At 35.6% G+C, this 21,370-nt stretch overlaps 1 protein-coding gene across 1 annotated transcript; it reads left to right on the top strand.

Annotated features, from left to right (window-relative positions):
* The first annotated feature begins 1,716 nt into the window (after nt 1-1,716).
* On the top strand, nt 1,717-16,075 carry LOC145222700 (transient receptor potential cation channel subfamily A member 1 homolog). The gene is made up of 21 exons (XM_080088882.1): nt 1,717-1,756; nt 2,154-2,200; nt 2,372-2,433; nt 2,997-3,048; nt 4,585-4,759; nt 5,721-5,965; nt 6,521-6,674; nt 7,343-7,446; nt 10,242-10,351; nt 10,664-10,815; nt 11,181-11,299; nt 11,794-11,868; nt 12,340-12,432; nt 12,787-12,958; nt 13,032-13,174; nt 13,527-13,667; nt 14,118-14,318; nt 14,746-14,886; nt 15,229-15,306; nt 15,610-15,679; nt 15,929-16,075. The coding sequence occupies exons 1-21, from the start codon at nt 1,741-1,743 to the stop codon at nt 16,000-16,002; spliced, it is 2,424 nt and encodes an 807-aa protein (XP_079945008.1). The 5' UTR covers nt 1,717-1,740; the 3' UTR covers nt 16,003-16,075.
* Nucleotides 16,076-21,370: the final 5,295 nt, after the last annotated feature.

Below are 21,370 nucleotides of genomic sequence, written 5' to 3'. Positions count from 1 at the left end.
AAATTTGAATCGGTTTGAAAACCGCAAACCGGTTCGGACCAGGTAATTTGCCCAAACCGGAACAAAACCTGAACCCGAAAATATACATTTTCAAAACCTGAACCGAACCCGAACCCTTCAAAACAAAACCAAGTGAACCCGAACCGAACCTGGACCCATATGACAAGCGATTCGACTCCCTGAAATATTCCATTTACTGCCAAACATTTTTTTGGATCGATGTGAAGATAGTTAATGAGGGGGCTTTCCCTTATTCAAAAATTTTTAATGCTGCTGCATTATCGATTGACAATTGGCTATTTGTATTTGAGTTGAGTTGTGTTTTAATTCGTCGGGTGAAGCAAATTGTTCAAGCGCAATTGCGCTAAAATATTCACCAAGGCGGAAATAGCTGCGCAACGTTAAGACGTTAAAAAGCGCGACAAAATTTGTGGGGGCAAATTTGGTATAGAAGGTTCACGACTTAACGCGCTGCATGTACGCCGCAACGCCGATACAACAAGAATGTGGCAGGGTCAAACATTGGAGGGTGGTTTAGGCATCAAGACTGGAGGGGTTACGTTGGTGGAACCAGTCAAGTTGGGACCTAAAAGCCAACCATCCCAGTTAGGGCAAGAGACCTCGGTCACGTCTAAAACTGCGGGCCCGCTTGGCCCACTTGGCTTGCTTGGCCCAGCACTTCATGCAATTGAAAAACTGCGAGCCCACTGTATCCAGTGCTTGTCGCATCTCTCGCAAGTATAAAAACTGCAGGCCCGCTATATCCATGTCTAAAACTGCGGGCCCACTTGGATCACTTGGCCCAGCACTTCGTGCAATTGAAAAACTGCGGGTCCACTATATCCATTGCTTGGCCCGTCTCTCGCAGGGAAAACGGGCTAAGTGCTGGGTCAAGCGGGCTAAGCGGGCGCGCAGTTTTAGATGTGACCCAAGAGACCGTAGTGAAACTGGCCAACAATCGCCATTGCTCTAAAGCTAAAAAGGATAGGCTAATCAAATTTTGACACAATATTCTACGCTTTTCAATACTAATTCGCAATTAATAATTCATAACTAATGTTAGAAATTCACCCAAAACGTGTTCGATGTGTGCTGACATTAAAATTAAACTTTACAAATGTTATTCTATACATCATATCTTTGAAAAGAGCCATCGCTTAAGGTTCTAGCAACAATGTTTTTTTGCCTTTTTGAATTCTGCATTCTTGACTTAGTGCAGATGTGAAGTTTTATCGTTCTACCTGTTTTTTGACAAAAGAGATGCGGCGTTTCGTTTGTGCGCAGGTGCCAATTTGCGCAGTTTACCAAGTTTGCATAGGTCAAGTTGAAATGAGCATATTTGGTAAACAACTGTTGCAAAATTTGCACAAATTAATGATATCGATGTAAGCAATTGTAATATATACTTATAATTTAGTGATGTTGAGTTTTACAGTAAATAGTTGATAGTAGTTAAAAGGCACAACCTAGAATTGTGTAATTGTTTTGTGTGATTAATTTTAAACAACAATTTGTTGGTGAAACATGGATTCTGATAGTGATGCAACTTTACAAGATAAAAGCAAACAAATCCATGCTGATGATGTGAAGGTTCGATGAAAGTAAGTTGGGTTTTTATCATATTTAGCAAGTAGTTTCATTTGTCAACTTGTTTTCGAACATATAGGCTTTTAGTCAGTTTTTAAGGGTTTCAATTATCCCTAAAATAATAAACTTGCATAATTTACTTACTGCTATCTCATGTCAAAGTCAAAAGGTTTGTTCTGATAGGGAGTGTAATTCTCAAATAATAGATTTTACATTTTCTTGAGAAAAACATTTTTTGAGAAACAAAAAAGTCAAGAAACCAAAGAGCTGTATGTACAACATTGTAAGCTTGAAATAATTGCCCTAGCCCGGTCACACTCTTGAATCTTATAGCACACTAAACGATTAGAAAAGATCAAAACTAGATGAAACTTTTACCCGGTCAGACATGCCTAATTCTTGACACAGTAGAAAAACTTTTACTGGACTCTACTGTGCCAAAATTACGTCCTTAACCACTTGCTTCCAGGCATTATGGAATTTAATTATTTCACTTAACGAGAAAACCACATTAAACTTGTTAAATGCCTAGTATTTAAAGTTTTTGTTTGTTTCATGTACAAAAGAACAACAATTACTTAACATGGACGAAGATCCACTCACATCTAAGCAAGTAAGTTTGCTTTCATGTTTTTTGCTTTGTGCTAAGTCTCAACTATACAAATGTTGGGTATGTACAAAGATCACTGGTTCTGGCAAAACACAAATAGACAAAATGACAGAAAATAGGACCGCTGATAAGCTTACCTTATGTCACTGTAATAACAGTTTCTTGTTTAATTAGGCTCGAGAAGAAGATAATATTGAAGAGATACAGCTAAAAAATATCCACCCTTTGTCCAGTAAGTAAGTAAACTCATACAGCATGTCAACGAAAACATTTAAGTAACAAGTTAACACAGTTATCAACTAAGTTAACCACAATTGGTTTGTCTTCATCATTTCATTTTAGTTGCGTAAAGTTGTACTCTGTCATATAAATCCAGTGAAGTCCCGAAATACATCATTTTTAAATCATTGTAATCTGTTAAAAATCAAATATATAATCAAAAAAATGTGTATCATCAAAATCTGTATTTTTTTTGTTTTTGTACATACGTGTATTGCTTGAGCTATGTATACTAAACTGTGATTTAATGAAGATTTGTTCTGTGGGTGGCATGTCTTCTTGCGAAAAGTACTGTCACAGCCAGTGTAAAATATTTACCCAACAGAGAACACAAACAGCTAAATTAGCCATCAATTGTTTATTTATTTGATGACAGCGTGCAATTATTTGCGATTTGTTAAAAAACAATGTTCATAAGTCACAAGTTTTGTTTTAAATGACTAATCAGTTTTGAACCTATTCACTAAACTTTATTGTATTTTCATATACTATGCACATATGCATGATATTTTGAATGTAGTTTTAGATCAACAAATGAACAATTCAATTCTGAGAATGCTAACCTTCATAAGGTGAGTGCATTCTGCAATGACTAAAATTAAAGTATTAAAGTAGTTTCATAACAAGTGCTTTCTAACCTTTTCTAAAACAATTACAAAAACAGCTGCATTGCTAGGACTTGAACTTTGTGTTGATTTTGCTTACTTTTTGTGGCTAGGAATATGCGATTTGAAATATATAGTATATAAGTCTGCAAACTTTGTATCCTATACTAACCACACCCCATTATCAATTTAAACCATATATGACAGTCCTCAATTTTGTGCCAAACTGTATGCTTGTTTACATAATTTTGGGTTGTGAAATGATTGTCACCTGTGTACAGCAATTGTACAATAGGAATAAATGTGCAGTTATGTAAAAATTCTGAGAATATTGCTTTGGAATAAACTTGTGGTTATTGTTAACTCACATTGATTCTTGTTATTTGTTTTCACATTACAGAAATGAGAAAGGCGCAATAAGATTTCATAATTCTGGAATCTTTTTAACTATTCTACAATACTGTTTAAAACTGTTAATTGTTGGTCGGGGAATATGTATTAGAATAGTAAATACAAAAAATAACATCTTTACAAAAGCAATACTGAGGGTCACACGTTACTTATTTCATGCCTAGTGATTGTCCCCCCAAAAGCTGATTTATTATATCTTCCTGCGGGGATACAACATGTATAATGAGGTCATATGAACAACAGGAAACAAGTTATGTGTTGTGGGCCCCTTCAGATGCTAGCATGTTTTAAAAACGCATGTCTGTCTGCCACTTGTCTATGCATTTTTACCCCTTAACAATAATGGATGGGTATAAACCTTTACAGTCTGTTATATACAGTCATGTGGTTGTGCCATTTGTTAGATTTACCAACCCAAGATTTATTAGGTTATCTCTTTATCTCCAAAATGGTAGAAAGTTATAATATTTCCTGTCACCACAAATTAGAAATGGTTTTGGCCCTGAGTAAAATGTGAATGAACTTACATTACACACGTTTGTTAACAACAGTGCTTGTGCGACATGACCGAATATTTCAATAACATTAAAGCCCTAACACAGAGCTACTCAACGAGTTTTGACATTTTTTTAATTACAAAACCTATTGTGGCAGGCAGTAGTGCAAATGGAACTTGTCTTAGTAAGCTAATGCAAAAAAAACACTTTTATATCTGGCAACAGCTCGCATATTTTTGAAGATAGATTTGCAATACACATCCACTGAACAACATGGTACACATACATTTGCCTGTCTTTTCAGTATTAGCATCATCTATTTTTGCTATCTCTGCACGCTTTCTTTACTAATCAGGGTTATCGTAAAGCATTTACAGTTGGTTTTGCATGAGTCGTAAATGCAACACATGCATTCATGATGCACTGTTTTAAACGCAATATTGACATATTTTTTACTAAATAATAAACATTGGCTCTTTCATATACAAATCTAGAATCCAGTTGATCAAATAATTTGCATTATGCAACAAACACTTAATAACAGAATTATTAGTGTTGTTGGTTTTGATTTTTGTCTCTTTTCCATTCACCACAGATAGCCATTGATGGCCACATTGAAACGATGCGAGCAACACTCAACCAGTCTGAAAAACTTTTTCCTGGCGAAAAACAACTGAACATGCAAAATGATGCTGGCTTTACTCCTCTGCACTATGCTGTCATGAACCAACATGTGGAGATATGCAAGTTACTTGTGGACCATGGAGCGGGTAGGAAACCATTTAAATCGAACTTTGTACACTTACAACTTGAATTGATTAGCTTACAACAGTTATATATATGTTTTTCACATGCCTTCTAATAAAAATTAAGATACAAGCACCTTCTAACCCTTTAGGATTAGTTGTGTGGTTAACTGTTTAGATTAGTTGTGTGGTAAACTGTTCGGATTAGTTGTGTCGTAAACTGTTAGGATTAGTTGTGTGGTAAACTGTTAGGATTAGTTGTGTGGTAAACTGTTAGGATTAGTTGTGTGGTAAACTGTTAGGATTACTTGTGTGGTAAACTGTTGGGATTAGTTGTGTGGTAAACTGTTGAGATTAGTTGTGTGGTAAACTGTTGGGATTAGTTGTGTGGTAAACTGTTGAGATTAGTTGTGTGGTAAACTGTTAGGATTAGTTGTGTTTGGTCACACAAAAAGTAAGTCTGTTGATTTTTTTTAAGTTTACAACTTTATTTTCCTCAAACCAGCAAAGCCTAGTTTTTTTTTACATTAACTCCCAGCACAAAATTGTCAACTTCATTATCAACAGCGTGTATTCGTGTTGAGGCCTGCATTTGTTTCTCAGTTGTTGCACATGCCATTTTACAAAAAATTATCACCTTGTGAAAACACCGGGTGTACTTTTTAGTTGCTCTCACCTAGTAGTCTAAACACATGCCTAATAAGTAGTGTCCCACAGACTAATGCAGTTAACCGCATAATCCGTTTAACTGCAAAGGAATTGTAAAACTAAACCATAGACATTTGTTATAGATCTTTTTGAGATAGGGGCATAATTTAGGTAATTGCATTAAAAAAACTAGAAAAATGTCTTGTGCCATTACCCAGATTTATTTGATGTTGAAGTGTTACTGTTTATTATTGTCTTATAAAATGTGTCATCATGGTTTCTGTCAACCAATAATAATCAGTACTGACTTTATTAAACTGATCAGTTGTTGTTACAGATATCAATAAGTGTGATATGGATGGAAGAACTGCTCTTCATCTTGCTTTGTTTAAGTTGGATTTGGACGAGCGTTCATATGGTGAAAGAGATCAAGAGACTTCAAACAACTTGGTTTTGAAATATCTGTTGGGAAAAAATGCCAGGATAGATGTCAAGGATAAACAAGATTGTACACCTTTCCACTTTGCTGCCCTCAGTGGTTCTGTAGATAGCATGAAGCTCTTGCTTGAGGCTTTGAATAAAGTAAGCACTGTATATTGTAATATTATAAATGTATTACTTGTGAGTATCATTTGCTTTGTCTCTTTTGCAAGACTTTTGATTATTTTGCTATTGGCAAATATTTGGAATTCTTAAAATTGTGTGAGTTTAATCATCAGGGTATTGGATTAAAAGTTCGGTTGGAGTCCGAGACGAAAAATATTTAAAATTAATGGTTAAAAGTTAAAAAATTCAATGAGTATGGCCGGCGTTAGGAAAAACTTTGTTCAATTCAATGCTTTACAAAAATTGACCACAGGTTATAGTTTCCAAAATACAATGTCTTTGACTATACAATATTACAAAAAACACCGGGACTTAACTTAAAAAGTGTGAATTTACCAACTCTGACCCTTGTTTTGACCTAAGGAAAGAGGAATTCTTGTTACAAGGTTCAACTGAGTATTGTATTTTCAATATTACATCACATTACAATTTGCAATAGTTGATAGAGTATTTGAAGCTGTTGTATGTTTTTGACAACGGCAGTTCTATTTTTAGCGTAAAAAAAATATTTTCTTTGTTTTATGAATTTAGTCCATGCACAGTGAAGATGCAAGTGATAGTATGGGTTCGACACTTCTTAATAATCAATTAAACAGTAAAGATTGTGATGGCAAAACTCCCCTGCACTTTGCAGCAGAATACAGACTTTTTAAGATGTGCGAGTTTCTGACTACACAAGGAGTGGGTAAGAATCTGTTGTAATTCACAGTGTTGCATGTTATGGCAAAACTACTGATAAGTAAACTATGCATAGTAGATATACAAAATGTACTCAAAAAGAGCAGCAGACGATCAGCGTCAGTGTAATGTTTTATTTTTGAAAAACAGAAATATTAATTTCGCCTATTTGGGCATCGTCAGTTTCCGTCTTATTCAAATAGAACCTATGCATAGTAGTATATATATTGTACAACCACGAGTCGGCAGAGCCTTGGTATAAACACAATGTAAATTACAGTAAACTAAGTCTGAAGCCATCCACTCTTTATTCAAAAAAACATTTCTGTGTGTAAAAGGGTTTCGACTTTTAACATCTATTGGTTTGTGTGTGTTTTTTTACTTTATCATGAAATGCTAAAATCCAATAACACGTCTAAGATTTCAAACAGATATTTAATTACAGTGTAAATATTTCAAAATAATAAGTTTAAAAAGAGACACTACACACGGATCTGTTCATAAATTAAATGGCGAATATAACGGCCCAGACAGAGGTAAAAAGCGACATGCTTTTTTATTAGGATGTAACTGATGTTGTTTTCTGTCATACCGTGATGGTCAGTTTTACATTTGTAAAATCTTTAGGTGTGGCACAAATTGGTTGCATTATGTTTTTGAAATTATTTTTATCAGATATGAATGTTCGTGATATAGAGGGTAGAACTGCTCTTCACTACTTGGTTTGTCGAACATTTCAAAAGGATCCAAGCATCCAAATTTCCAAACAACTGTTGAATGTAAGTACAATTTTAATAAACATAAAAAATTAAACAATTTTCTAGACAAGAAGACAATATCTTTCGACTCACTTTTTATGGTAACAATTGCTTGTGTTTTGCACTGAAAGTGGAAATTTGCAATTCACTTTCAAATCTATCTCAGCAATTCTATATGCACAGGCTTTTCAAGATTGCATGTAAAACTATGTGACAGCTAAATCATGACTTTTACTTACTTCTGGTTTAAAGTTATTTGCAATTACACTTTGAAATCAGTAATTATGAGTATTTCACTAGACTTAAACAGCTATTGTGAAAAAGATAGTTGAATGAACAATTTTAATAAATTGTCTGTTATGGCTGAAACTACTACTTTATTTTTTAAAGTTCATGAAAATTGCTGTTTTGCGCTCAGTGTTTTTTTTAAGGTGTTTTGGGGGACTGAAACGGCCCCCCAAATTTCTCCAGCGGTTTCCCAAAATGTAAAATGTGGCTATTTTTTGGTATTTAAATGAAACACTTGCGGTCTCTTAAAGAGCCCCGGCACCGGAAAATTATTTTTTAATATGTTGTTTGTCGTATTTTTATAGACACGATTTCAGGTTTAAAACCACAAAAATCGAAGTTACTAGTCAAATATTTACGTTTTAAATCTAAAAACACTGACACCTTGCGGATATTTTGTCACTTAGCTCAAACGCCATGTGACGTCACCTCATACCAACTTGGTTTGGAGCTTGTTTGTAGTCGGTGGTTGTTAACGTTCTGCAACGCCAATTACGTTAGTCAGTTTAGGTATTTTGGTGTTTAAATGTTTTCATTTTTATACTCAAGTGTGCAAAAATGCCTGCAGTGTGTTCTTTGTATGGTTGCAGTGAAAAAAGGGACCAACGAAATACAGTGTTCTTTGTAGCCTACATTTCACAGATGAATGTTTCACAAATAAAATGCAGCAGACAGGGTTTTGGCAAAAGTTCTGGTGTTAAAGCCAAATGCCATTCCATGTATTCATTAGAACAGTCTTCTTCAGCAAGAAATGGCATTGAGAGCAGCTGCAAGAAAAGTAGCATATGGTATGCTTTAGTTAATTGTTTTCTGACATAATCTTATTTAACATTATAGTCTTTAATTATGTCGTACTAATTTAGTTTATTGTCATGCCATTTACTTGGTAATAACAAAAAAGTGTGGTTATGAAAAAAAAGGTGTGACAATATTAATACATTTTCATTTGGGAATCACACAATCTAAGCTATGAACCAAAATACATTGTGTGTAAAGGAAAACTTCTTAATCTCTTAAATGGTGTACCAGAAGTGAATTAACTGCAGATTTCCCTGGACACTTAGCTAAATTTGGTACATACACAATGATGGACGATGGATCTTTGCATCAATAAAATGTTGCTATTAACCTTGTTCATGTATTCAGATGGTAATTTCATAATATTTTCTAGAGCAATGAAGTGGCAAACAGCAATATTATGGAAAAAGGATGCATTGAAAACATCACAAGCAAAGGATTGTTTATTAAAGCCTTTCTGACTGACAGGCATCCACAAATCATTAAATACATTAGTGAAGAATCTCCAGAAACAAAACATTATGTTTGGCATGTAGCTACAATTATGATAGAAATAAAAGATGAGCATACACCAGTATATTTGTGTTTATGGTTTTGAATTCAGAAATCCAAAAGAAACTGACAGCACTTTCTAACAAAGCCTATTGCAAAGAGTTGGGACCGTGGGTAAAAAGCATATGCAACCACATGTATTGTTGTGCAGCAACGTCACAAGGGAATTCACAACTTATAGTTGACAAGTGGCTGTCAGTCTGGCAACGTAACTCTGAAGTCTTCCCCAGCACCATTTAACAAATTTTCTGTAGGCAGTATATATGTAACGCATAGAGGTTGCTGGTTGCATATTGCATGTTAGTAGTTAGTACAGTAAAACTTAATCGTGACGGGTGTTAATTACCCTCATCATGATTTCCCAATTGACGTTTAAATCGATAACGTGCTGCTTCTAATACACGTCGAGACATATAGATTTATTAATTTCAAATCCAGGATATGCTTTTATACAAAGCAGATTCGAACATTCGTTGAACTTGGCTAACTGCTGTTGCACTTACTAATTTCATGGCAGCAAACGCATGATTTCTCTCCTCCATTATCACATAATTAGTACCTAAACACCTACAATAATTCTGTTACGTGGAAAATACCTTTTATCAACAACAAAACACCTACCTTTTTAAGCAAACAGTTGTTATATATTGCTTAACTATCAATTACGTATACTACGTTAATTTTATCAGTTGTAAACAATAAAAAAATGTACGCATCAAAGCTAAAACAAGCAATAAAAACAACAGCTGACCAACGCCATTGTTAGAAGTTGGTACGAGGTGACGTAACAATCGCTGCTACATTTTAAACCAAGGTGTCGCTCGAGAGCTTATTGTTTGATTGAATATCTCGAAAACGAGAAACCATAGAACAAAAAATAGTAGTGATTCGGAATCCCTGATTTTTGGCAATTCTAAAGATCTTAAATGTAGAAAAAGTCACATCGCCGCTGCCGGGGCCCTTTAAAACTACTTAGCGATCACCCAAACCAAACCTTAAAAAAACCTGTTTGCGCTTAAAGGTCTTTTACGGAATGGGTAATTATTTTGTGTGTAAAGAATATGTAAATACAAGTATATTTGTCGAATGTTTTTGTAATCAATAAAAAGTTGAATAAAACCAAACAAATTAATAAAACCAAAAAATTAGTTTTAATGACCTAAAGATTTCCTTTCTAGGTGATGTTAGATGCAGAAGCTATTATCGATGCTAAAGACAAATACAGAGAAACACCGCTTCATCTTGCTTGCAGAGCTGGACATCCTGAAGTAGTTCGTGTTTTTCTGGAGTAAGTGCTTCTTTATTTGCATACCTAAAAAAGACCTTGTGTCTTATAAATTTGTTGTTTTTGCTAAGCCCAGTCAGTATTTAGGCATTGGTTTTAACACCAGATTTTTGTCAACTTTATTGCACAATTAATAATGTTAACTGCACAGTTAGTTTAGCAATTTCAAGAATACTTTTTATCTGTCCTCAGCCACTTCTTTGAAATTGCTGCAAAACCAATTTTTGTGCTGTTTTTATGTTTTAAATTCAGGTCTCAATTGACATCAAGTTTCCTAGCAGTGATTTGTTTCAACCAATTACTTTTTTTTGATAGACAGAAAGCTGATGTAACTCTTAGCTGTATAACCGGGTGGAATGCATTGGACTTTGCGATTGAGGCTGAAGATGCTTCTTGTACTCGATTGATAATAGACACTAAAAATCGGAGGGAAGTTTTAAAAAGCACCAGCAATGATTTACTCGGTGGTCAGTATGTGAAGAATAATTGGCACAATTTTAACATTTCATGGTACTAAGGCAGATATGTTATATAATTGCAGGCATGTATTGCCACTAAAAAATCATAAACTATTTTAAAAGTAAATATTTGTATAGGGCAGTGAATCCAAACTTTTTATTTTCTCGTTGAACTTTAAGGAAAAGTACATATAGTACTTTTATGTAAAAGTACATATAGCAGTCAGTCAAGCATTTCACTGTTTAGGTTAATAGTAGCTAGAAGATTGTTGTCTAATATTTTTTTTTGAAAAACCCTTATAGTGGTAAAAGGCTTGTATGTTTTAGCACGAAATGGTTAAACGTTTACTAAGCTAAAGTTTTTGTTATAACAGGTGAAGCAATTAACACACCTATGAGAAATTTGATTCGAAAAATGCCAGAGATTGCTGAAGAAGTTTTCACAAAATGCATGAAAAGTGACAGCAATCCTATCAACCATGTGTATTATCATGTGAGAACAATTATCAACTTGTAGCTTGTCTCATATTTGTTTTTCAATAATTGACTTTTAAATTATATTTTTGCCTAGAAGTCTTTGGATAAATGATTATTTTAATTATGTGATTAGAACGTTTCTTGTTTTTTAAGCAATAACCAAAAACTGTTGGAAAAGCTGCCATCATTTTTTTAAATTATATATATAGTTAAGAATGATGTGGTAGAATAGACAAATTCGGCTGGTTGCAGTTACACAATCTGTATAATTGCATTAGAAAAACTGAAATGATCACTTGTTACTAAGAAAATTATATGCTCAATGGGTTATTTCGAATAATCGCATAAGAAAGCATGGCAAACTGTGTATGCGATTAACTCCACCTTTATTACAAACAAAAATGCCTTTTACATAATGTAGAGATTTACTTTCTGACTTCAAAGAGTTTAGACCTAAAAACAAGATTACTTTTTTTCATTATTTGGTTTCCTAATTCTATTAATGTACAGGTTGTGTTTGATTATGAATTTTTGGATGACGAATTTTCCTGCAACTACTGGTCTGGGGACAATAAAGGTGTAAAGGTCAGTTTGATGCCAGCAATGTTAGCATGAAACATGGTATAGTTTGTTAAAAAATTCTGTAATACGTATTATTTCTTTTTTGCAACCACAAAACTCCCAAAAGTTCAATGGTGAAAAAAACGGCTCAAATCGACGTAAAAAGCGTCATGTTTTATTTTTCCAAACGTTTATTTATCGTTTTTATGTGACGCTTGTTTCACACCTTTTAATCATTCCTTCATGTGACTTAAGTGTGTATAATCGGGTGTAACTGATGTGGCCTTCATATTGCTAATGATGGCACAAGCATTTGCCGAAACGTTTGGATAAATAAAGCATGTCGTTTTTTACGTCTATTTGGCCCGTTACTTTCACCATTAAACTTATAAACATAACCGTTTATAATAGTGATCCAAAATTTTCATTGTGTAGAATTTTGTTTTGCAAGAGGTGTATAGCAGGTGTAAACTGATAAATTTCATGTTGTGACAGGTGTATGATGCATATGGACATATAGTTAATGATGTACTTCCATATTCCAATTATTTAAACTTGCTCAAGGAAAACCACCCATTAAACATTATGGTAAAGTAGAACAAGACAATATGTTGTTTTTTTGATAAAATTATCAACTATAGCAGGGATTGGAAACCTTTAACTGAGTGAACCAATCAAGTCAAATATTTCATGAGAGGCATACAATATATTTTTTGATCAAAACTAATAAGTTGTTAGGATAGTATTGGTCAAGCAAATATTACACTAAAGAAGACTAGCACACAAAATTACTTTTTAATTACCTAACATGTTAACAAATACAAAGTTTGATTTGTATGAGAGCAAGACATTAGAAATCAAAAGAGCCACATCTGGATCAAACCATAGGTCTCAAAACACTAAATTGTAAAATAATGTCAAATTTTTAATTTTTTTGATCAGGTTCAAACAAAGCGAAAGACGCTCTTGCGCCACCCACTGGTGGTGAGTTTGTTAAATTACAAGTGGAAAAGATTTGTGAGGCCCGTGTACATTCTAAATCTGCTGCTTTATCTGACATTCATGGTGTTTTTCAACTTGTACATGTTGACGATGCCTCCACCATATTCGATTGGTAAGCTTACTGTCAACATATGCACAGAGTATTTCCTTCAAGACTCATAATGCAGCTGCTTATTTTCACACAGATTCGAGCAACGTGACGTCATCATGCGTGGCTACGATCACTGAAGCGCAACTGAAATTTGGGCTTTGCTATGACTACAACTTGCGGGGAATTGTTGCCAAATATTTTGTCATCGTCCTTTCAGTTATCAGTTTAATAAAAGAGGTGACTTTTCCAATTCCAAAAATCGATTATTTCGTCACTGCTGTATTACCCGAAAATCTACTAGCACCTCACGGCAGGCCAACTTATGGCTACATTTGGATAGGTGGCGCAGATATTGGATTCCTCCTAAAATGCCATTAGGGAGTAAGCTAGGATAGGGCAAGGTATTTATTACAAATTCAACAAAACCAAGTTTTAAACATAGTTCCTAAATGTTTGGCTCCTAAATAAATAATTCAGCTCTTTGCGCCACCTATCGAAATTTAGCTTAATTTGGGGCTGTCGTGAGGTATGGTGTTAATAGCCTTACCATAGTTAACATTATTGCGCCATGAAGACTTGTCTTTCCCAGGTATACCAGATTTACTCACAAAGGATTTCCTACTTCCAAAGTTTCACAAACCTTTTCGAAGTTTCGCTTTACATTTTCGCGATTCTCACAGTTTATTTGGACACAAGTTCAGCTGGACCAAACTACATCGGTGTCAGAGAGGTAGGTTAAGCTAGGGATGGGCCAAAACTGCAAATGTTTTGTTTGCTCGAGCGCCGAGCATCTCACGTTAAAACTCGGTGCTCGCTCAGTGCATTGTGACGTAACAAACATTCCCGATTCCATGTTAGTTTTGTAGCTTTCCAAGAGTCCCGTTTGGTCACCATCGATGTATTAACCACCATCTAACGCATTTAAAAAAACATTTATTTTTGATCTTGGATACCCTTCCGAACACTAGTTTCGTATGTTAGTAGGGCATGATTATGCCAATTTAATGCTCGGGTCAGTTTGTGCAACTGATCGACCGAGCACCGTGCATCAAAAAACAGCGATGCTCGATACCGAGTACTCGGGTTCTGGCTCGGCTCAAGTCGGCCCATCCCTTAGTTCTTAACCCCAGAAATTTGAGAATTTCCTTTCGCTATGTTATTTATACTTTGTTGCTTACAGGATTGGCAGTGGCAGATTGAAGCAGTCAGCATTTTTCTATCGTGGATGGTTTTGATCATGTTCATACAAAATTTACCGACATTTGGAATATACGTTCTCATGTTTACTGAAGTTCTTCAGACGTTCGCCAAATTCTTTTTTGTCTTTGTTCTATTTATTTTGGGCTTCGCGTTCAGTTTTCATTGTTTGCTGCAGAATCAGGTTCGGTATAAACACAATAATGTCAATGCCAACAATGCTTGGTCCATATCAGCAATGTATTTCGCGTATTTTTTTACAAATGTGTCTTATTCTTGGTTCAAAAATACCGTTGCCAGTTAGCATATACATGTGTTAGGGAACTCATTACTTTTGCTTATATAAACAATGATGTAAATCAATAACAGATAAAAATAGGGACTCACAGTTATATATATGTTATATTATGTATATATGATTTAAGTATGGCAAATGATGTATGTGGTTAATGTTTGAAAAGGGTGTAGTATACCTAAACTGGTAACCTACAGAAAATCCACCTTTTAGTTGTGAAACTGAATTATAGTAAACTGTTTATGGCGACAAGGCAATTAGTGTTTAATATATTTTTGTTGGAATAGTTTTTGACAAAATGGTGTTTGTGATGTAGTACGCGTTTCGGGAATGGTGGAACGCGGTGATCAAGACTTTACTTATGATGATGGGAGAATTCGGATTCGAAGGAATATTTGTTGCAGAAGTTACTGCGATTGAAACTGGAGCAGACAACCACACAATTACTGTATCAGCTGTAAGTATTTGATTTAAATCGTATGGTTTTTAAATGTGTCACGACAATTTCACAAACTTTCTTGGCACACTGAAATAGATTTTATCTCCATTTTGGCACTGCCAATCATGCAATCCCTTTCTAAACTGGCGGTGACTGTTTGAAGTTCAGTTGTACAACGTACAAAAAGAAATGAAAAAATGGTCTAATATCGATGTTTTTTTCCAAAAATACGAGAAAATTGTATTAATCAGTGCCTACACACAAGAACCGCCACTACTTTAAATACTTGCTATCTTTGTATGGTTTGTCGTTGGTATGACACAAACGCTAACTCTTGGTGTATATTTTTTGATTTCGCAGGTGAACTACCGAGCTGTATCTTACATCCTCTTCGTGTTCTTCGTCATTATTATGAGCATCATTATCATGAACTTACTGGTAAGTGTTTAGAACTAATACCCAACATTACTGACATATTAAAAGACCGATAGATAGAGAAACTGTCGCCTATTAAGACCTTAAAGTTTTTGAAAAACCCGGGATTCTTCTTTGCCACATATGCATATATTTATATTGCATGATTAGGCAATCCTCATAACATGTTTGATGTAGACTTAAATCCTGTAGTGCTACTTTGCTGCATTACGTCAACAGCTTATGGATCAAGTTCGGGGTCAAAATATTGGGACCCTGTATGTATATCTGGGTATGGTCCATTAACATTTATTGTAACCTTTACAGGTCGGTCTTGCTGTCGACGACATAAAAGGTGTCCAACAAAACGCTGAACTGGAAAGTTTGGCAATGCTCGGTAATTGGTAAATTAAAAAAAGGAAAACTATACGGTTCTGGATTAAAATCATGCAAAATTAGAACCAACCCCTTTTGGCGGCAACGCCCTGAAATACATTGACACTGCATTACTTTGCATACGTTGACATTGCCTTACAGGTTTATTTAGGTATTAATACTAAATTGCTGATCTGATTCTTTTTTGCAAATGATCTTTTTTCATTTGCGCTCAAGCGGAGATTTGAACCAAGGAACTTCTGTTTTTCAGGTGAAACTAACCCTAGATATCCAGTACACCTTACCACAGTTTATACGACGTCGATTTATGCGGAAATATCGTGAGTTTTACCCGAATTCCCACCAAAGAAGATCGGCTTTTATACGATGGTGGCACTCGGAAGAAAACCTGAACACATCAACCGTCAGTGAAGCTTTTAATCCTGAAAAGGTAAGAAGAGAATTCATATTGTCTGTTGGACCATTTCAATTTGATAAAACAGTTTTAAAGAACTACTAGGGCATTATTTTGCTTGGTATATCACAAAACCCAGTAAAACCGCTAAGATGATTGGTAAAAGTAGCCACATTGTTTTCACCAGGTTGTGGGTTTTATTCCTGTCTCGGGAACTTGTGTCTCCCTGAGCAAGAAACTTGAGGGGCATTGCTCTGAGTAGTTATATTAGTTCCAAAAACGGTTAAACTAAATTGCAGTCTCCAACTTCAAAATATCAAACAAAATCTTATTCAAGCGACTTACAATAAAACGGTAAAGAAGTTATTATCGCCATTAGTGGTGCGCTTGAGTTACTTTTTCGCTTATTCATGTTGAATTTGTTTAGAACGACCGCGACAAGCTTGAAAAGCGGGTTCAGTCTCTAGATGAAAAGGTGGAGTCCCTAAAAGGCATGATGTCAGCAATTATGTCACACTTCGATATTAACGGTGACGACAACAACCCGTGACGTTATGATGAACTACCGTCATTCGGCTTTCGTTGAAAAAACCTTGCAACTGTGTACAACGTGTTTTATATATTCAAGTGATTATATTGCCAAAAATTTCTCGATTAATGCAGTAAATATATGAGGTGTATAAAACTTTTAATATATATTGCAGTTCTTCTTTGTGCATTCTTTTGTGTTATGTTTGTCGCAATTTTTTGTTTCGCTGTGTCCAAGGTGAATGCTGCTTTAACCGGTTTGATGCTCGATAGGAGACAGAACCACCCAAAACCGGAGTTTTATTTTATTTTTTGAACCAACAGAACTGAAATGGCACAAAAAAGTATGCGCTTGTAGCAGGTTCTTGTTTACTTTTGTGTTTTGGTTTTAATACTTGATTTTGTTTTTACCTCTACGCTCGTTGTTTGTAGGACGACTAATAATGCCCACATGGGCGAAATGAATATTGTGTAACATTATGTGTTGACTGATTCCAGTTAGGAAGCACTGTTGCTTTGTAAAATTACTCGGAGACATAAAATTTTGGGCCAGGGGGGACCGGCTTTTATATAGCCTGAAAAGTTTCGTGAGCCACCCTGGTAGGGCGCAAACTGTTGTTAATTTTTTCTGTTGTTTCTGCGATTCCGCAAAACATTTGGGTCCTTTCGGGGTACTCGGAGGGCAAGGGACAGTAACGCGATGTTGTTGAGTTGAGTACGCCTTAAAACGTTCTGTCCTATTTAAATATGTTGCTGCGCCTATGCTAACTGTGAAGTTAAGGGATGTTGTGGATTTTTGTTGGGTTTTGACCATCTTGTTTTATCCATGCTTGTACATCCAGCTCAAGTTTTTTTTTTCTATAAAGAGGCCTCGAATTGGATATCAAGCATGTGATGTAATAACTCCTGTTAATCGCAATGTAATGTTTTTGCTTCAAATTTTGGTGAATCAAATGACCCAAATTTCCCATTTTGCTGATTAAGCCCAAGTTTATTTGTGGATTTAGGCTATAACTAACTTATTACTTACTTTAATTCCGTATTCCTGATTGACCCGGCCACCAAGTCATTATGGGGCCGTGACAATTTGGGTGGTTGTAAAACACGACAGAATCACCTTCTGCTTTTCTAGGCTAATTTACGGCCAGTTGTATACAGGGCAGTTAGTTGAGGCATGCTTGTGTACTTTTACATCGCGCTCGCAGGGACGATGGCGGTACCAACGTTTTTCAGAAACTTAACAAACGAAGCAGACGAACAACCGATTCGCTACCTAATGCACCGACTCTGTTTTTTAGTCAAGTTATGGTTTAATTTTAGATCGAAGTATTATAACCGTTAAGCGGAAGTGTGATATTTCTCTGACGTTTTCCCTCTTTCATCAACAAAACTGTGCGCAGAGTCCACTTTTTCTATCCTTTCATTTCAGACCAGTTCTTAGGGGTGTTGTGCCTTTTTACATCAGCTGACAGGTTCTTCATGCTGACTCAGCAATTTGGGTTTATGGCACCATAAACGCATATGCTCCGTTGCGCCACCTATCGAACAATATTTAACCAGGGCCCAGCCAAATTACAGTGTTAGTAGTTCTACCTTTGGAATGAACAAAACCACCCTTGATTATTCGCGCTACTGACACGCTTGAGTGCGTTTTTACTTCCGCATCCTTCGTGATGCGTAAAGACGCTTCATCGCTTATCACGAGTTGTGATCTCATTTGTATTCAAGTTTTACCGCTTGGCGGGACTAAAGCGCTGTTTTTTTTGATAAATGCAGCGTTAAACGTTAGAATTTTACTGAATTGGGTAACGTCTTCTCTTCTACACGCGTTTGTGTTGTTATTCTAATGAGAATTGCGGCCAGAACCGATCATAACATCATAGTGTTGTCGTTAAAATCGTATTTGCGCGACATGATGTTGAAAAGTTTTGTTTTCAACAAACGGCGTTTACTGGAAGCTGAGACATGATACACTTGATGTCTCGATTGTGTGACTTGTGTGACATCACGAATCATGGCGCATCCGGGACGCTGAGAGTAATATTACACCACTTCCGGGTTACTTTAAGTTCTTTAAACGTAAAGATTTCAGAGATTTTGTTTCAAAATATGGGGGAAAATAGTCAAATTTAGCTTGCATATTTTGTCTTGCTTGCTGACGATTGTTTTGCGTCTCAAACTAATTCGAGGTCTTAGTTTTATCAGCACCCAGCGCCATGCCTCGTGATAACAGTCGTTTTTATCAAATCGTTTTAAGAACAATAACTTATGTTTGTTAAATAGAATTTTAGCACAAAAGCTGGACTTTTTTTGATTTACGCAAATAAGAAAGTCTTTGTAAGGGTTTGATTACTATTACTTCTTGCTTTTATAAGGAACGGTTGATCAAATGCTATGAATATATTAGCTAAGACGCTCGGCTTTCAGCAAGTTAAATCAGGTGAAACTGTACTGTGATTGGTTCTCTACCTCTGAGTCTCAGCAGGTCGCATGTCATTCAGCTGTGTTTTCATGTTCGTTGTCTGACTTAGGGTTTAACATGTCAAGCAGAAAGTAACATTATTTCGCTGCGTTCTTGACCGCAACCAGTAAGTTTTTTGTAAATTGCTTTATTTAACAAAACAAGGATAGTGTTGCAGTTGTGATTAAGTTTGTTATGCGGACAGAAGGATTAACGTGATGCGTGACTTAACGTGACTCATATAGCAGTGTTTACATGTAAATGACAAAACATTAATTGTTTCTTTGGAAATTGTCGTTCTTGTGTTGTACATGGTATAAACTTAGTTTGAAAAGTCTGAGCTTGTTTCTATTTTGCTTGGTTAATACTTTCACAGTTACTAAGTTATGAATATTTGTGCGTTGTGAAAATGTTTTTGTTAACATATATTATTAACTCAAACGCTATGTTTTTTTTACCTTTGTGTCGTTGCTCACAGATGTTGTTTTCCACGTTTCGACTCAAAAGGACAAGTCTGTTTGGGTGTTTTGAGTTTTTACCGAGTTGAGAACTTTTATTATATTACATTTTTGGACAATAACGTTTTTTTTACAAGTTATGTATACCAAGTTATTATCGATTTTTCGCAAAATAAATTTAACTGTTCTAATGCCATCACCGCAATCTAAACACACAACATGTAAATATGTGAAATTATGTTAAATTGTTCTGCGTTTCAATAACCAGGTTGAAAACGTGAGGTAAGAGGGCCAATGTATCAGTAAACTTTGATCCGAAAATGGCGTTGTTTTGCAAAAGTATGACCTGTAATGTCAAGTCTCATTGCTCCTTACATAAGTGCGGAGAAAACTGTTTGGAAACAGTTGCGATGGCATCGTAAATCTGAGTTCAGAAACCTTTTGAGCGCAGGCTAAAGTGAAACTTGTGGGCAATAGGAACAAAATGTTTCGGCTGTTTTTTGTGAGATTCTAACATCGCCATGTTTGCAGGTAAAACGGCTTGTGGAAGTATGAGATGTTTCATTGCGTTGTCGTCACGATCGTCCGACAAGCAGTCTCGCTCTTGGAATAACGGATCGTGTTGTAGTAAACCAAGAGCAAGAAAACTTTATAGCATGCGGCCATAAAAGGCGACGCCTCAACCTGTGTCGAATCTCCTTTTATTGCCAAAATTCTTCTTTTGTACTAAAAAACTGAATTCAACTGAATTCAACAATCAATCGACGTTGTTTTAAGGTTGCTTACCTCGCTTGTGTTCAAAAACTCGATTGCTTTGTAACTGTTTGCATTGTTGGGCGACGAGTGGTGGCAATATTTGAAAAGCGGTCGCGGTGACATTGTAAACCGGGGTCGAAAACCTTTTTAGTAGAAGCTACAATCAAACCATATAAGCCATAAAATCTCGGTTCATAACTCGCTTTGTTGCTTATCGTGTTTGAATATAAATATGTCCACTTTTTGTTTGAAATATGCCCACTTTCCGTAAAACGTTATGTGTCAACAAGTGGACGTTATGATGAAACAAAACGTGTGCAAAGTATTTCCTCACTTATTTTTCACGCCGAGCGGTTTCGTTATTTACGATATTTGACTCATGTGCTGGTGGCTTCGTTAACCATCGTATACGAACTCTTCCTATTGCAAACTATAATCTGACATGTACAACATAACATGTTCGTAAAAAATATAGTGCAATGCAAGTGCCACTTGCATTAATACTAGCATGAAAAAGTGTGTGAATAGAAACTGTTTTATATGCGTGTTGTGTAAAGTGTTATTTCATTGTCAAAAAAAAAAACAGATCGCCACTTTCAAAGCGCTATTTTTTTGCCTCAAACCTTATAATCGGCAGGTCGGGAAATTGGCCTACGCTTCAGTGTCTCAACAAACTTTTAGCAGTAAAGACGGGCATTAAGAAGTGTCATGCGGCATCCGTTGACGTTATTTACGAGGGCTTGCTTCGTCTTTGGCAAATGATATCAGCGTTTTTACCATGTTTACGAAACGGGCGCGGCGACAACGTGAATCGCAGAAATACCAGCAAGTTAAGAATCTAACGTTTATCAGAAAAAGAAAAAAAATCGGACGGCATTTCTTTTCTGGCCTGTTCCTGCTGCACCTTGATAATTTAGTTCATGTTCTTCTGGGCAAAAACAGCTTAAATACATCTTCCATGAGATCTTTTGCCACTTTTGTGTTTTATACAGCCTACAGCAAACTGCATAATTTAATTAGTCAATTTATAAATATATCAATTTTCATGCCCAAATATATTTTATAATCAATGTTTCTTCGACTCTATACTTGTTA

This window comes from Phallusia mammillata, chromosome 4 (genome assembly GCF_965637545.1).
Source record: "Phallusia mammillata chromosome 4, kaPhaMamm4.hap1.1, whole genome shotgun sequence".
In the NCBI taxonomy this organism is placed as follows: Eukaryota; Metazoa; Chordata; class Ascidiacea; order Phlebobranchia; family Ascidiidae; genus Phallusia; species Phallusia mammillata.
This window is presented reverse-complemented; position numbering and strand designations above follow the sequence as displayed.

What these genes read in the sequence shown, in the direction of transcription:
- LOC145222700 (XM_080088882.1), top strand. An exon ending in GGGACAATAAAGGTGTAAAG is followed by an intron (nt 11,869 to 12,339) that starts GTCAGTTTGATG and finishes ATGTTGTGACAG; the next exon opens with GTGTATGATGCATATGGACA. An exon ending in GCCTCCACCATATTCGATTG is followed by an intron (nt 12,959 to 13,031) that starts GTAAGCTTACTG and finishes ATTTTCACACAG; the next exon opens with ATTCGAGCAACGTGACGTCA.